This window comes from Mustela erminea, chromosome 9 (assembly GCF_009829155.1).
Source record: "Mustela erminea isolate mMusErm1 chromosome 9, mMusErm1.Pri, whole genome shotgun sequence".
NCBI classification, from domain to species: domain Eukaryota; kingdom Metazoa; phylum Chordata; class Mammalia; order Carnivora; family Mustelidae; genus Mustela; species Mustela erminea.
In genome coordinates this window covers 70,948,935-70,966,229 of record NC_045622.1, presented here as the reverse complement: position 1 = coordinate 70,966,229, position 17,295 = coordinate 70,948,935, and the positions used below count along the sequence as shown (strand labels likewise).

At 35.7% G+C, this 17,295-nt stretch overlaps 1 protein-coding gene and 1 long non-coding RNA gene across 2 annotated transcripts; one reads left to right on the top strand and one right to left on the bottom strand.

Annotated features, from left to right (window-relative positions):
• Positions 1 to 1,129: 1,129 nt before the first annotated feature.
• C9H11orf58 (chromosome 9 C11orf58 homolog) lies at positions 1,130 to 14,211 on the bottom strand. The gene is made up of 5 exons (XM_032360358.1): positions 14,013 to 14,211; positions 8,302 to 8,385; positions 5,723 to 5,783; positions 3,890 to 3,999; positions 1,130 to 3,181 (listed from the first exon to the last, which is right to left on the bottom strand). Exons 1-5 carry the CDS (start codon positions 14,073 to 14,075, stop codon positions 2,951 to 2,953), a joined length of 549 nt encoding a protein of 182 aa, XP_032216249.1. The 5' UTR covers positions 14,076 to 14,211; the 3' UTR covers positions 1,130 to 2,950.
• Positions 14,212 to 14,313: 102 nt separating this feature from the next.
• Positions 14,314 to 16,261, top strand: LOC116600222. Its single transcript, XR_004289550.1, has 2 exons — positions 14,314 to 14,546; positions 16,133 to 16,261. It is a non-coding gene; the product is annotated as an uncharacterized LOC116600222 (long non-coding RNA).
• The last annotated feature ends 1,034 nt before the right edge of the window (positions 16,262 to 17,295 follow it).

Genomic DNA, 17,295 nt, shown 5'->3' with positions numbered 1-17,295 from the left:
CTATCTTCATTTTACAGACAAGGAAAGGAGACCGAGAGAGATCTAGTTTGCGCAAGGTCACTCAGCTTTTTTACTGTGGTGGTAGAGCAGGGCTGTGACCTAAAAGACCTAAAGCTGTGGAACTTGTCCATGGTTGTGAATTTAGAAGACAGAAGCTGAAGGAATTTCTGCCTGATAAAATCTATTTCTTATGTAAGTTAGGGCATGTTAAGAATGAAGGAGGGTTATAGGTTTATGAATAGAGGCTTTAGACAATCGCTAACAAAATGGGAAAAGAGTTGACTAGAAAAAAACAGTATTGATAACATGCAGTGTTTAGGCCAGTTAACGTTGACTTTTAGTAATACTGGGTCTTCTCCAGAAATAATCCATAAAGGACTGGATAGATCTACACATGGAATTTCCCAGGAAAGTATGACTGAAGAAGATTATTTAGGACACTGACAATAGTGCTATTGAATTGACAGACCAATTAATAATCTAGACAGGGATTGTGAAGGTGAAAATAGATTGACAATGACCTAATTTGAACATATATTAAGAACAGAACTGTCATGGTCAGAGGTAATTTCTAAATTAGCAATTTCAGAGGTAAAGCTGTTTTTGGATATTGGAAGTACCCAAGATATGGTTGTTGTTGGAGACAAAGTAATGGAATCAAAGCCCGGTAAGAAGTGGTCACTGAAGTCAAACAGGTATTTGAAAATTTTTCCTCAAAATTTACTCAAAGAATGTGACCTGTCTTTCTGATCTCAAACTGCTGTTTAATCAGAAAAACAGTAACTTCAAACTTTCTTCTGTAACTTCATTTCTCCCAGGTTTATAAAATCATAGATTTGAGGACTTTTACTGATTACACACAAAATTGGAAATTGTGTTCCTAAAAAGCTTTCCAGTAAAGACTGTTATATCATTGGCATAGATAAACAGGTGGGAGAAGTGCATTTCAGTTAAGAAATTATCAGTGATAGAAATCTGCCATTAAACTTTTGACTGAATTAGTCTTTCACTGTACCAAAATAATTTGTATTTTCCAACCTGATTCTTTAATAGGGATATCAAGATGGCAAAGCATCTGTCTCGTTTTTTCCCCTAAAATTGATAATGAAAAAAAAACACAACCCTGATATTCATGCTTAAAAGATAGCCATGATGTTTAATGTGGTGCTGGGACACTAGGCTACATGGACCAACAGACCTAAATTTATTCCAACCCTGAATTATGTAAATGGTCCAATAATATATGAATTAGCTGGAATAAGAACTTCTCCATTTGGTCACGAAGAAAAAGGTCTTTCAGTGAAGTTATTTTAGAAGAAGGCTCTTCTATTTACATATTAAGAACCAAGACTTATAAATAACCCAGTATGTTTCAATAATAAATGGAAAATACTTTTTAAAACGTAATACTTATCTCTCCCACTTCCATTCTTAAACATAAATCAGCCTTCATTTACTACTTCATTGAGTTGTAATAAGGAACCCTAGAAATTTAAAAATCTGTGGCCAACTGAAATTTGAATAAAGCCAAACCTATTCAAACCAAGTATCTATTAAAGGTCATATATCCTGTCTACTACCCCCTGACTTGATATATTTTACTATGTAGGGTAGCAACTACTATAAAACAATGTAAGAAATAAGAAAAATCAAAAGCCAAATGTTGGAGGGCTCTAATCTATGAATGGATTGCATGAACCGGATTATCACCTGTTCAAGTTGCTAATACTCCTAAATTTTAAATTTCAAAGTGACATAGGAATTTGTTTTTTAAGTCCAACACATCGAACACATAAGTAGCTAGATATATAAAAATTCAGCAAACAAACAGGTTTGACTCATGCCTCTGAACATGTTACTTAGAAATATTTTGGACCCAAATATTCAAAGATCATGGACTAGCCCATAATGCAGCCTGTTAATCTGCTGTACACATCAACCACATAACACCAGGCAGAGAATTCTAATCTCACTCCCAAAGCAGCAGCAACAAAATCAGAAAGCAGTACTACTTTCCAGTAATTCAATAACCAAGGTAACAACACTGGGATACAATGAAGAAAATTTGTTTCAGCTTCTTCTTAAATAAGGCTATTCCTCATTTTAGATAATGAGGATAAAGGTATCACAAACCAAATATGGGAAACTGCTTTTTCTTTATTTAGGCCTTAGGAAGAAAATTAACTTTGGTCACATATTACCTTAAAAAAAAATTCCAGTTTTACATATTCCTAAATAGATAGGACCAAATGATCAGAGAAATAATTTCTTCTGTAAAAACTGGCCAAATTTTATCAAAAATCTAACATACAATGTAATTCAAATTATATAAAGACTGCTTGGGATCATAACATGCCAAATGTATGACAGTTGCAACTCCATCCTAACAGGTGTGAAAGTATTTGCTCTCATGTTGCTTTGGTCCAAAAGAGTAGAGCTGAATCAGTAAGAGTAAACTAAGTACCTAATCTTTGCAAACAATTTAGATAGTTACTGGCAGCAGAAATACCCATGATGAATACTTCTACTGTAGCAAAGTATAATAACTGAGTAGTTTTCATGAACACATCACAGTATCAGATTAAACTTCTTATAAGAGAAAAATATGAAGGAACAAAAAAGATGAAACAGCTACCACAAAAAAGTGTTTCCTCCATAACTATCTGAAGGGGTAAAAAGGTGAGATTAGAGTTTGATGATGCTAATATGAAATGAAATTGAGTACTGTATTTATTTCTTATTTTATACAACTCTTACTCTTTACAAAAATGGTTATAGTCATGCCCATAAAAGTGTAATCCATGGCATCTGAAAGCAAACACTCTTTGTAATTATTTAAAAGGGCCTTTTTAAAAATTATAATACAAAGGTCTGTGCTCTATAAGCAGTCCTCCACTGTGCATTATAACAATAAGGCTTACTTTTAATACAAAGACTAAGTGTTTGGGAGTTATGAACCACTGGATTTAACAAACATCATTTTATAGTTGCTTTTTGCATCTTTTTTGTTTTTGGGATCCTCTACTTCATCAGGGTGCTCAGTAGCTTGGAGTTCTTCAGCAGACTCTTCTTTCTCTGACTCTGAATCACTTTCAGAGTCATCTGGACTTTCAGGATCAGGTGAATCATCATCATCATCATCATCTCCAGCCACATCACCTTCTCCATCATGATCTTCTACCTATGAACATCAACCAACAGGCTCTTCTTAAATACTACAATTACCCAGCACAAAAACTGGGAAAGACACTAATTTTTGTCACAGTCTCAGAACACCTACTCCCTAGCCATTAACATCAAGTTTTATGATCGACTCAGGCATCCCGGTGTTTTACCCATTAGACTTAAATTAGGATTTTGTTTTAAGAAACAGCTCTGAAGACCACTCACTTGACTCCCCTCCCCGTGGTTTGAAAACTACCATATCTTCCTGAAATAAACAGTATTTTTTTTTTAAAGTAAGACAAATTAACCACTGACCCATGGAAATGAGGAAAAGTGATCAATGTTTTACATATTGTATTACTTTGGTGTACTTAGCCAGCACTTATAATATGAAAAGAGATCACAGAGAAAACTGAGAAAGATCCTAAACTAGTATTTACATGAAATATTTTCTCTAGCTTGTATGTTGTTCATGCTTATTAAAGATGTGCCATAATGATTATCTAAGTTGAATTTACATTAAGCTTCTATCAGAAAACGTTTGTAAAACTCAAAAATACCTTTTCTCATTATCTACAAAGACCTATTTGGGCATATGGAAAATTAAGTGACTGTAAAAAGAAAGCCTTCTACATAGGATTCTTGACTGCTGGAGTAATCTAACAGAAATTAAGGTATCAATTTAGAAATTATCTTCCCATTTAATGAAAATGTTAATTACTACCTCACTGAAGCCAAGTCCACAATGTCGTCGATATCTTCCTGATAATTTACTGTCCATACTTTGCTGATACTGAGACTCCAGTTCTTCATTAATTTTCTTGTCTTCTTCCCCTGCATGTCCAGTGTACTTTGGTTATGTTTTAGTCAAATTAATAAAAACATTTGATTACACAGAAAAAACCCATATTACAAATGCTAATATATTCAGGGCTGATTTCTCTGTGACTAATTTTATAACGTATTTTGTGGATGGGTTTCCGCTATACAGTAGATATAATACGAATATCTAACTGCTATTAAAAAACTGAAGGATGTATTTATGATTACTTCTCTAGTAACCTACCCTCTGAACTACAAAAGTGTTGATAAAAGATGAAGAACTTATATTTTTCTATGTGTTAAGTTAAAACTACACAAGTCTCAGAACTGCCTTAAGTTCAGGTATTATAAATACTAATTACCAAGAACTCTGGGCCTTAAAAATTTTAGCTTAATTATAGTCTAATAAATAATTGTTCCCAGAAAGTGAGTTTTCTCTCACATTTAAAGCACCAGCAACAAACAAAAAAGTTTGTCTTTTAACAGATATACAACGAAAAGGCAGGCAATTCTGTTCAGAGAATGGCTAAATAAATAATGGCTCTAATTCACGCTTTTCTTACATACCAGTTTACTGAAACAACACAAACTTAATTACAACTAGAACATTACTAATACCATCAAAGCTTTCTGAGGGGTTGCCTGGTTGGCTCAGTCACGTGAGCATCCAGCTCTTGATTTTAGCTCAGGTCATGATCTCAGGGTCCCAAGATCAAGCCCTAAATTGGGCTCCCCACTCCGCAGGACGTCTGTTTGAGATTCTTTCTCTTTCTTTCCCTCTTGCCCTCCCCCTGCTTGCAAGTGCTCCCGTACTCTCTAAAATACATACATAAATCTTAGGGTGGGGAGAAAAAAAGCTTGAGTATGCCATTTTAATTTGTAAATGTTAAGAGGAATTTCATTTTAAGTCACAAATGGTGGTGCCTGCACTATTTTTATTCATAAAGTCCACAGTTTTAAAAGAATAAATGTAGTAGTTAAGTATTTTTCCATTCTAGAAAGCTCAGGTATTCTTTTTGCCTCAGAAATTCTTTTTCTAAGAACGCAAATCAATTTGAAATATTTGGAAAAATAAAAAACCTGTTAATTTCTGAAATGTGCTACATATTCTAGGTCAGTATAAAGTTAATTTAAATAATTTAACTAAAAAGTTCATTAACTATGATCCAGGTCATTATGTCCTATTATTAATAATGTCCAAGATTAGTGTCAATTTTATATAGGAGAAAATTTCATTTTTTAGCAGCCTGAATTCAAATTCAAACTCATTTTTAGTTTTTATTTTAAAACTTTTTCCACTAAAATTAATTTCTTCAGGCTTTGCAACAAGTTTATATTCTTTATTAAGGATTTCAAAACAAAACTCAGTGAATAAATTCAAAGCCAGTTTAATATGCCAACAATAATACTGTATGTTAAATAATTTCTGTAAAAAATTCATATATACATACTACATAACAGTTGGCAAGATAAGGCATAAAACCTCACTATAATAAGTATGATCAATAAAAACGAAGATAGAAAAAGGTCAGTTTCTTGGTCAGAATATCATTGATATATACTCTCAAATCTTTAAAGTATATGATAATTGTTATATATACACATTTACATATACATTTCCAGATCTAATATTTTAATCATTAACACAATTATACAGAGAATATCCCGCAATACATACGAGTATTTCATGTTCCAAATGCAGCACTGCCTCTTAAATTATATTTTACTTTCTTACCTGTTCGGAAGTGAGATGTTGATTTGTGGTCTCCTATAACAAGACGACCGGTGTGTTCTTTCTATAAAAAAGTAGAAAATATATTAGAATTTGAGACCACAAACTTAAAATAATTATCGAGTGTCTACAATGTGCCCAACATTATTCCAGGCTTCTGAGATAAAGTGAAGAAAAAGAATTAAATCGAGATCCTTGTCTTTATGGAACTTATAGTCTAGCAAAGATAGAGATGAGGAGGGGAAATGAAATCAGTTAAGTAAATTATAGTACGGTAGAAAGCTGTAAGTGCCTTTAAAACACACAGAGCATAGAAGGGGAGTGGAGAGTATGCAGAGGTCAGGCTGGAACTTTAAATGGGACGGATAACTAAAAAATTGCAGCAATATAAATATTTTCTTTCCTAAAAGGCCAATTAAATGAGTTGCTTTAACTTTCCCATCTCCTCTGTCTGATACCTTTCTGATACCTATACTTTATAGAAAGAAAGCAAATGAAATTATTTAGCTAGATAAAAATAAAGTAATAGACTCATAATGAAAAAAGTGATAGATCTTTAACAAATAGCCAGCTCATCATTATTTGACTACAATAAGTACCTAATCTTAAACTGTCAAGAACAGAATTTAAAGCAATCTATTCTACTCTAAAATATACAAATAAATCCTGATTCAATGTTACTAATTAGTTACCCCACGTAATTACTCTCAATTATCTGTTCTAATATACTCCTTATGGTTCATATTTAGTTTCATAAACAAAAGAAATTCTTCACTAAAACACAGTGAAGGGAAAATAAATGTGACTGCAAAGTAATCTTAACCAATCACCTGTGAAGATATAGTACATAACAAATCTTCCTATTGTGAAAGGATGACAGACACATTTTCCATACTCTAAGATATTACTGAAAGGCTTCAAGTATTAATACTTAACTGCTTTACAGGCCATTATCACAGAAGCAAATCAATGATTCAATATGCTGCTTCTTTAGATTGCAAGACACTCCATTATCAAGATTTGAAAATGTGTAATACATTGTTATCTGAGAATGATGACAGTAGTGCACTAGTCTATTCACACTTTCTCCTAGCTGGTTCTCCCTGTGACCAGTAAAATACTCATGGTAGCTGGCTAGGGTTAGGAATATACTTCATTGCCACAGAACGGAGTAAAACTAAACAGACTATGTATAAGATCAAAGCTACAATCTTGGCCTTGCTAGGAAATAATTTAATGTATGCTAAATAGCTCATATACTGATAGTTAATTTTTTAAATTGTTCAATCTGTTCTTTCTTCCCCACAGTTTTGAGATACATTTGACTATATAACTGGTATATAAAACTGGTAGCTAAATCTCATACACTTTATGTTAGAGTATTCTTCCTAAGTACTCAAGGAGTTTTCATTCTACTAGGTTGAGCACGTCCCCTAAATTATTACTTACTTCATATATTCTTAACAAATACTTAATTTGCATAAATCAAGACAAACTTCAGATTGCTTTCCATGATAAATCACAAAATTACTGGGAAATCTGGGTTAAAAAGATATTATAAAAATGCATCCTTGTACAGGTCTTACTGTGTTGCATGATCTCTCGCTACCCTGAACCCCACTATTCTAATCTGGCTAACTCCTCTTTGTTTCACCAATTCTATTTCTGGGATGCTTTCTTGTACCACTAAGGCAGACTTAGCTACCCTTGTCTGTTGACTCCACAGTTCTTTCATAGTACATGCATAGTTCTTTCATAGCAATTATAATTCTAAATTATCTGGTTTCCTCTATTACATGATGGCTCCAAACATGCAATCTATGTAACCTCCAGGACCTAGCATGGTCCCTGGCATCTTGTAAACAGTCAATAATGGTTGGTAAAATGCATGAATGAGTCCCCATATGAATAACAAAAACAAAGGGCAGAATTTAATTTTGAGGCACTTAAAAAAAAAAGGCAAAAAAAAAAAGTTTTCTTATTTTATCCACATTTGGGGCAATGTTAGAAAAATAAATTGACTTGCTTACACAAAATAAATTATCTAGAAATAACTGTGTTTGCATGTAAAAATTATTGCTAGGAACAAGACGGGTTTTTTTCCCCAAAAGGTGTTTTCCTGGCACCTGTATTTTCTATTTTCTACCATGTTAATCAATTTGAAAGGGATTTCAAAATATACTGAACATTTTAAAGATTAAGTTTTTGATAAAGGCTTGACTAGTACTTCATGGGCTAGAGGGAGCTATAAAATATGAAAGGCCTACCAACTGGTCTGCCCAGAAAACTATTAAGTCATTAAGCTAACAGATAGCAAATTATAAACTTTCTTCCACAGGAGTCTCCTCAAACCAAGGTTTCTCTATATACAGTCTCTAAACTTTACTGCTCAGTGGCACTGAGAATCCCAGAAGTGGTTCAGAAATAGTATAAATTTTAAGTGCTTGGTTAGGTCAGCTGTATTTCCTAAGCAGAACAGGAAAATGGGATCCAAGTATATTCAGTCTGGCTCACTCAACAGACAAAGTAAGGACATTATTTATACAGAAAGACTAAAAAAACACAAACTGTTTGATGCTTACCTTTCCTGCGCCCATAAGTCTCAAGAACTTTTGTTTTCTTTCTTCATTACCTAAGTCTGCTGCTTCCCAATTGCTAGATCCAAGCTACAAAAGAAATCAGCCATTAGTTTTTTTGCATACTAATAAATACTTAAAAATTTAAACTCTCCCCACAACTCCCAAGGTTTAAAAAAAAACCCTGTCATTTTTAAATATAAACAGGGCTCATTGATTTGGTTTAGGTACCTAAGCGTATATATCATACTCAATATATACTCCTTTTCTATTACCTCAAGGCAGTATCCTTTATTTCTTTTGCAGCCAGAGCTTTGATTCTGAAGATTGCACTTATCAGAATCACCTGGAGGGTGTGTTAAAACCCAAACTGCCAGACTACACCCCAAGAGTTTCAGATCCAGTAAGTCTGGGCTCAAGTAAGGTGGGCTCAAGGATTTCATTCCTAACAAATTCCTAAGTGACGATGCTGTTGATGTTCATGTGAGGACCACACCTTGAGACCTACTATCCTAGAGCTTTGCAAGACCCTGGAGTACCTAGGATTTCGAACCCAGAGCCTGCCACGGTCATTACTTAAAAGGTAGTCTGGCTTTAGTGCTGTCTAAAGGACCACGGAACACAAAATGGACCCAATTTTAGGTTTTCAACTTCTTTTCTGTGCAGTTTGTTTGTAAGGATTGATATATTAAGACTTATATTCTTTTTTAAAGGTCTTCTGAAAGAGAAAACAGAAAACGGAAACAGAGAAAACTTATTTTAAAAAAAAGTAAAACGCATTCTACCTTGCAATTACCAAATGGTCAGTTGGGCCCTTTTACAATCTTAAGAAATATTATGGAGTCCTAGTGATCATATTTTTCCCTACATCTTGAAACAAATATAGGAAATATTATGATTCATTAGTTTTTGCCAACTATACTAAAAATGACTAAAATAAGGAAACAGAAAAAAACAGCTAAAGGATTTTCTCATCCTGTTGTCCAAGGTAGTGCATCATCTTTCAAGATGTTACTCCCCATTGTATACTTCTAGCTTTCATGGACACAGTTGAGTCCAGAATTTTCATTTCTACCCATAATGGCAACTAGGTAAAAACCAGAAACTGACAAAAGTCATGTCACAATTATTATATGAATAAAGTGAATGCAAAATGATAGGTGGTATACCCTAAACAAATGATAATGGCAAAATTAATCGTATATGCAAAAATCTTAAAGACTGAATTTTTGAATGCTGAAACACTACATGACTTCTCTCCAATCAAGGAATCAAGAGACAAAGAAAAAAAAAGAAAAAATTCAGTACTCTCATCTAGAAAGTCATTCAATAGGGATTCTTCATCTTGAATACTGTGCAGTTAAGAGCCTGGACCATCCTGTTTTTCTAAAAAAATGTGACTGCTTCAGCTTTTATATTTGTACACCAATATTTATTTACTTGACAGGATCTGAAACTGAACAAGTGCTAAAGGAAGATGTATATACAAAGGTGACTAGAAGGAATGTAGAAAGGAAACATTCATTGGCTTGATCATTCTAATTGAGTTTATAATCTAAATATGAAAATGTTTTGCAATTATGGGGCAAAGATGACAACCCCCCCTTTCAACACAAAATTATGGGCACAAAGGTTTAAATTCTTCATATTATATTTTGATGATGAAAATGCTAGAACTACAAATAATGATAAAGCTAAAATCTATTAGAAATTATTTGAAATCTGAAACTATGTGTTCCAGATTTACACACAAAAATTGATAAGCAGTTAGCGGACTCAGAGGATGCTAACCATTTTAGGTATGTATGTCACAAAAATCAGAAAGCCATGTAATAGAAATTTGGGCTTGCTATGGTTACATTCATATTGAAATTTTCAATAAAATTGGTTTTCACTATTTTTGTTCTTCTGGAAATTATTTGTAGAAGGTTTAGAAAATATAAAAAAAGAATGGTGGGCGCCTAAGTGGCTCAGCTGCTAAACCTGCTTTTGGCTCAGGTCATGATCCTGAAGTCCCAGGATTGAGTCTGCATCCAGCTCCCTGTTCAGCAGGGAGTCTGCTTCTCCCTCTGACCCCTCCCCCTTCTCATGCTCTCTCTCTCTCATTCTCTCTAATTAAAACAAAACGAAACAAAAACCAAAACACCAGAAAAACAAAACAAACTCAATGGTGACCATTTCTCTAGGGATATGAGTGTTGAAGTATTTGTTCATGGAATATTAGCCATCAAAAAAGTGAAATCTTCCCATTGGCAATGATGTAGATGGAACTAGAGAGTATTTTGTAAAGTGAAGTAAGTCAATCAGAAAAAGACAATTATCATATTTCACTTATATGTGGAATTTAAGAAACAAAACAGAGGATTATAGGGAAGGGAGGAAAAAATAAAGATGAAATCAGAGAGGGAGACCAACCATAAGAGACTCTTAACTACAGGAAACAAACTTGTGAGTTGCTGCGGGGGTGGGGGGGCGCTGGTGGGGAGGTGGGGTAACTGGGAGATGGGCATTAAGGAGGGCACTTGATGTAATGAGCACTGGGTGTTAATATACAACTGATGAATCACTGAACTCTACCTCTGAAACTAATAATACACTATATGTTAACCAATCGAATTTAAGTAAAAATAAATTTTAAAAAATTAAGTATTCGTACAACACTGGATAATCACTTGTGGTTCTTCCAAATTCCTTTTTTTGGGAAGCTTATATGCTTTCATGATCTTGGCTACCTAACTTCCAAATCTCCACTTCTTTCCATCTGACAACTCAGTATCTTTATATAAGACAGTTAGTTCCTAACTTTTTCTGGCTCAACACAATTAAGCAATAAAAAAACCAAAGTACTAGCGAAAGTTAAGTTCTGATTCTCACTAAATCACTTGCTCTTGGAGTCTGGACCGCACATTTAACTTCCCAGTTTCCACTCTTAATCTACACAGAGTAGCTTCTTTAAAAGACTGTCTTAAGAACAACACCACCTAAGAACTGCAGTGTTTCACAACTTACAACATACTAATGACTGCTCACTTATGTTCTCTCAAGAGTCCAGTTAATAAATAAGAACACTGAGGCAAAGTCACTTAAAAGTTTAAGTGACTGATCCTCTTGCCTTAAGTTCTATGCTCTTTCCACATCATGCTGTACATGATCAAATGAGATAGAATATGTGATAGTTTATGAACTAGTTATAATAGTTACAGAATCAAGTTAAAAACCAAACAACTTTCTGAAAGCCAAAACTTTTCTATTAAAAGAGCAAATATCGTCCTAAGTCTTTACAGAAATAATCCTACCATTAACAGTATTTAATCCTATTGTTTTTTTCCAATCGTCAAGTCCTTCTGGTTCTTCCTTTCAAAGACCTCAGCATACAACAGCAACTACCTTGCTCAAGTGCTGCATTTTCAAAAGCACATGGGTGCCTGATACATTCTTGGAGGGTCTCCGCCAGTTACTAAAATTAACTTCCCCTCACCTCCCATTCTCTTAAAAATAGTTTTCATTTCTCCACTCCAAATAAACCAATGAGACCATTTTTAAGTTATCCTTAATACCTTTCATTATAGAACTGTAGTCAATTTACTTCCGCCTGAATACATAATGTAGTAACTCTTAGAATTTATTTCTAACACTGTCAGCATTTTCTTAAAGCCGGATTCCATGCTTAATATCTATTTTGAACATCTTTCTTTCCTTTTAAAATATTTTATTTGAGAGAGAGGCAATGTGCATGAGGTGGGGGGAAGAGCAGAGTAAGAGGGTGAAGCCGACTCCCTACTGAGCAGGGAGCCTGACATGGGGCACTATCCTAGGACCCTGGGATTATGACCAGAGCTGAAGGCAAATGCTTAACTGAGGTGTCTTCTACTTTTAACATCTTTCAAATGTTTTGTTATCTCCATTTAATATGTGAGGTGAGTAAGCAGAGAAACTGATTATCTTTCACATGCAGTGTAAGTTCATTAGAAATTGATGATCAATTACAACTTCAATTATAATTAACTGATTTTCTACAACTTAAATGTATATTTAAAAAATAATTTTTAATTTTGTATATAGTATTTAAAAATGTTTTTAAAATAAGTAAACTCCTAATTACCAGTAAAAGTAATAGTCACATGAAAGAAACTGACTTAAAAAAATCACTATCAAAAGACAATTACTCTACTGCACTTTAAATTAGCAACATAATCATTTTTAGATAATGTGTGAAAGTTGTAGGACCTAATCTTGAATTGCAACTACAACCATTCCCTCCAAAAGAATGCTTATAAGATTGGAAAAGGTCTTAAAGGTCATCTTACACTGATCCCAATAGAAGCTGTGGAGTTATCCCTTTAACGTTCTGTTAAATTACCTAACATCAAGAGTTTTCTGTCAAGCTAAAAGATATTTCTGAGTCTAGCAAAACAGGTGCCTGACATTCTAGGAATCAAGTCAGAGTTATATGCCAGGAGGAAAACAATGTAATTGCTTTTAAAATGGCACCCAGGTTACTCAAATGCCTTAGATAAATGCCTAACAACTACTGGATTACCATATTAACAAGATCTAGGAGGCAGTAGAAGGGAAGAACAGAGGGCACCAAAAAAATCTCACTATATAATTCTTCATCCCCAAATCTTTCCTGATTACTAATCTTTCTGCAAAATTAAATTCAATTTTAGAACCTTGGTATTCCGGTCGTAATCCCACCTCCCATCCGAAGAGGGGTGGGTCTTATACAAATTACGCACTAGTAGTAGTCTTTAGTGAGCTTTTAACGGTTCACAAAGGTATTATGAAAGTGCACTGAACTGCACTATAAAGAATTCTACATATTCAGAAATAGTACTTTAAACAATAACGTAAAGAAAATTAGATTTAGTTCTTTTTTCATCCTTAAAGATGACCTCTCCATGCCCCCACCTACCCGTCCCTAAAATTTCTCAGTCAACGTTTCCATGGCGTTTATCCATTGTATGAAGGACCTAGTTTTCCGTTTACTGCAGTCTCCATGACACTGCGCTAAGAGCTAGGACAAATATACAGAAAGACCTAGGATAAGCACCGTACTCATTCGTCTTTGAATTCCCGACACCTGGCATAGCAGTAAATATTTAATGGATTACTTTAAGGAATGAATGGTTTGCTATTTAAGCTGACAAGCTTGGGTGGGGGAAAAAGGAGAAGGTAGCTGAAATCAAAATGGGCTTCTAGGTCCCAACATTTTAGACCTCATCACCATGCGTCAGTACGAAATGCCCCTCCCGGTACAATTTTCGGTTCAATACTGTTTTCGGTTTATTCCTAATAGTACACTGGGCGAAAATAATTCCGGTCGGAAAAATCTGTCCAAATGTGCACCAACATCTTGACATTGTCACAGGAGCATTTTAAATCTCAAACAGGAGGGATCTTGCCATCCCTATCCCAAGTAGAAACGCCCGACAAAGAAGCTTCATCAGCCCCGAGATACGCTTCCCGACCCTCTCAGGACCTCCTTCTTCGATCCCCCCTTTCTACGCAGGTCTCTGGCTCTTAACATGTAGACCTCTACAAACCTTCCGACCCTAAGTTAGGAAAGGAGACATTTCCTATTCTTCTGGTTCCTCCCTCTCGACCCTCCCCCTTCGGGCCACCGCGAACCCTTCCTCCTTCTTAAACCACCCTTCCCGGCCTACCCCAGCCTTTAGTAGGCCTCAACCCTCATCCACTCCGCCATTGTTATTTACATCGTCGTCTGGGGAGGCTGAACGCTTCACCCCGTGCGGATGGGACTCCCTGGCAGCACTCATCGTTGCTGGGACCCCGACGGGAAACGCCGAACCCACTCGCCGTTCTCTTCAGCAGCGGCGCCAGCAGTCTGCAACCTGCCACCGGCCCAAGCAGCGCCACTCCAGAACGCCGAGCCCCTCCAGGCCTTCTCCGCCGCGGTCGTCACCGCCGCGGCTACTCGCCGCTACGGAGCACTCTGGTAGTTGTAGTTTTCTGGCTCACTCCATACCGATCTGAACAAAACGCATAGATAAGAAAACTAAAACTACAATTCCCAGGAAGCCCAGCGGCGCAGATCGCGCTGTGTGGCGGGAGTGCCCTCTGAAGTTCCGCCTTCTTCAGCTGGTGATGGGAGCTTTCCGCGGATGGGTATGGCGGTGAGAGTTCATTTAAAGCGTCGTCGCCACAGAAAGCGGCTTAGAGACTTAGTCGCCACAGAAAGAGGCATTTCGCCGTGAGATGCTGTGCGCCTGACAGATGCATCTGTCATAGTTAAGCATCTAGGTTTAAGTGTAATGTTTGAAGATTTTTGAATCCTCACTGGTACCGTCCCCCCGCGACAAAAACCTTAAAAAAAAAAAAAAAAATGGCTTCTACTGTTTCCACCCGCATGTTCGCTGTTGCTCCGGAGGGTGACCGGCGGTGCGGCTTTCTAGAAGATTCTGATGAATATTTAGCCGCTTTCTCATTCTCACCGAAATGAGTTCAAGATGGTGCAGGTTAATTGGCTGTTACTGAAACTAGGGTCTGCCAGAGGGAATTCTGTAAACTGCCCACACAGCGTTTTGTGAGGTGGGAGTGACCCTAACCGACCTCCCTGCGCTTCGGGGAGGTGGTGTACTTCTTGGGGCCTTCACGAAGTAAAGTCCCTTTCTGCCAGAAGGCCCTGTATCTTTCAATTTTCATTAAAATTTTTTCGAATTGAGGTGAAATCCACACAATGTAAAATTAACCACTTTAAGGTGTACAATTAAGTGGCATTTGGTACATTCACAATGCTGTGCAACAATCACCTCTATCTAGTTCCAAGTTATTTTCATCACCGCAAAAAGGTCAGTACCCAATGAGTAGCTCTTCCCCATTTCCCCCTCCTCACCCCCAGCAGCTACGCTACTAGTCTACTCAGAAAGTGCTGTATCTAAAGGTTTTATTCAACTATTGAAGATTCATTCATGCAGGATGAAGGTGTCTGATTTTTTTTTTTAACCAGGCCTGAACCTGTGTGCTTTCAACCCTAACATTCTTCCAGGATGCTTGTCCTTATTTATTCTGAAGCTTTCTGAACTTGATCAAATATTTAATTTTTTTAAAGCAAAAATCAGCTAAATGGCATGACAATATAGATCTAGTGTGCATTTTGGTAATGATAGCAGCCTGTGAAACTGCTTAACTATCGGTTTCTGAATTTAGCAATTATTGTAGCTTTGACTGCCTCTGTAGAAATAATATTACTGTACTAGATTTCAGATGATCTTTGTACCATTTACAGAACTGTGACAAGTGGAAGATAGTTCTTTAATTTTGCAGTTATGTATCCAAATTCTCCTTTATTCTGGAAGCAAAGGAATGACAATGCTAATTAGGATTATATGAAAAAAATCTCAGATAGGGTCATATTTTATAACCAAACAAGGGATCTTAATCAATTAGTTTCTATGGTAAGAATAAAACAAGTGGAGGAGGAGAAGAGTAAAGCTATGAGGAGAAGTATTTTGGGGAAGTGGTTACTTGCTGTTTACTGTGAATGAAAATAATTTGCATATTAACTGTGATTCTACAAAGATTCTATAAATATAATTACAATGAAATTACAGTTAAGTTACAGAATTTTCAAGGATGTACTATAGTTCATATCCAAATGATTTGACAGACTGTAAATTACACAATTTAGAACTTAGCTTTATTAATAAATAAATAAATGAGATGGCTGAATAGGTAATTTTGAACTGCTAAAAGAATTCAGAAATAAAAAAGGACTATCAATAAGGTTAGTAGTTACTAAATAGTTTTAACTTAAATTGGTGACCATCAAGAAGAGTTTAATGAGCTAGCAACCTGCCTTTTATTTCTTTACCAGAATTGTTGGCACCTGGATGACTAAATCTTCAAGTAAATCAAGATCACAAGCCAAAAAGTAACATAGGAAATAAAAAGGACTGGATCATTTTACAGTTTTACTCAGTTTGATTGCAGAAGTCTATGTAGGTAAGGATGGAATTATAGTGCAAAGGATATTCATATATGACGCAGAAACTCAGTAATACCCTTCCTCCTTGTACTGTGTGCAACTGTTCCATTTTGGGAGTCAGGGAGTATGGGGCAGAGGCAGAGGGAGAGAGAGAATCTTAAGTAGGCTCCATGCCCAGCATGGAGCCCTATGAGGGGTTTGAGCTCACAACCCTGAGACTGTGACCTGAGCTGAATTCAAGGATCAGATGCTTAACTGCTTAACTGAGTGAGCCACCCAGGCACTCCGACAACTGTTTGTCTTAATTTTTTGTTTCTGTATCTCCCGGCACAATGTGCCACGGAGTAGTTAATAAGTTTTTTTGAATTAATGAAATAAGAAATTATATAATGTAACCGAGTGGTACCTCATATAAGTCCTGGAAACTCAGCAATAGCCATACTTATTGGATAGTAAAGACAAGGAGAGGAGGACCTACATGTTCCTAATAGCCTTTTGAAATACTTTCCTGACCATGCCTTCTTCATTTTTTAATATACCCAATGCTTTAGCATATAGTAGGCTTTCGTAAATGTTTGTTGAGTGTGTACATCAATTTTCCTTCAACCATAACTGAACATAGTTAACAAATCTATAGAAGACATAAAAGCTCTGATGAATATGCTCTGTACAAAAAACTTGCTGCTGTTTTATCTGAGACTAAAAAAAATTCCTCAACCCATAGTTATAACTACTATTTATTGAATATCCACTATGCACTGTGTACATTGCTAGGTGCTTCTCAAAGCTTCTCAATTTGCAAGGATTTTTTATTTTATATATGATGAAGCTTAAGAAAAGTTAAATGCTTGCTCATGATCATATAGCTAATGAGTGAATGGCTAATCTGCAGTTTAATTTTTAAATCTAACTCCAAAAACCTGTGCATGTTCCTCTGTGCCAGTATAACTCATTGTTTATATAGGGAGCTTAGTATGTGTCAGGTAGTATGCTAAATTTGAAGAAAACCAGAATAAATAATGTATAATGCCTTACCTCGAGGAATTTATAGC

Coding starts and splice junctions, on each gene's coding strand:
- C9H11orf58 (XM_032360358.1), bottom strand. CDS start 14,075: ATGAGTGCTGCCAGGGAGTCCCATCCGCACGGGGTGAAGCGTTCAGCC. Junction 4,000..5,722: donor AACATCTCACTTCCGAACAG/GTAAGAAAGTAA, acceptor CTGGACATGCAG/GGGAAGAAGACAAGAAAATT. Junction 3,182..3,889: donor GTGGACTTGGCTTCAGTGAG/GTAGTAATTAAC, acceptor TGATGTTCATAG/GTAGAAGATCATGATGGAGA.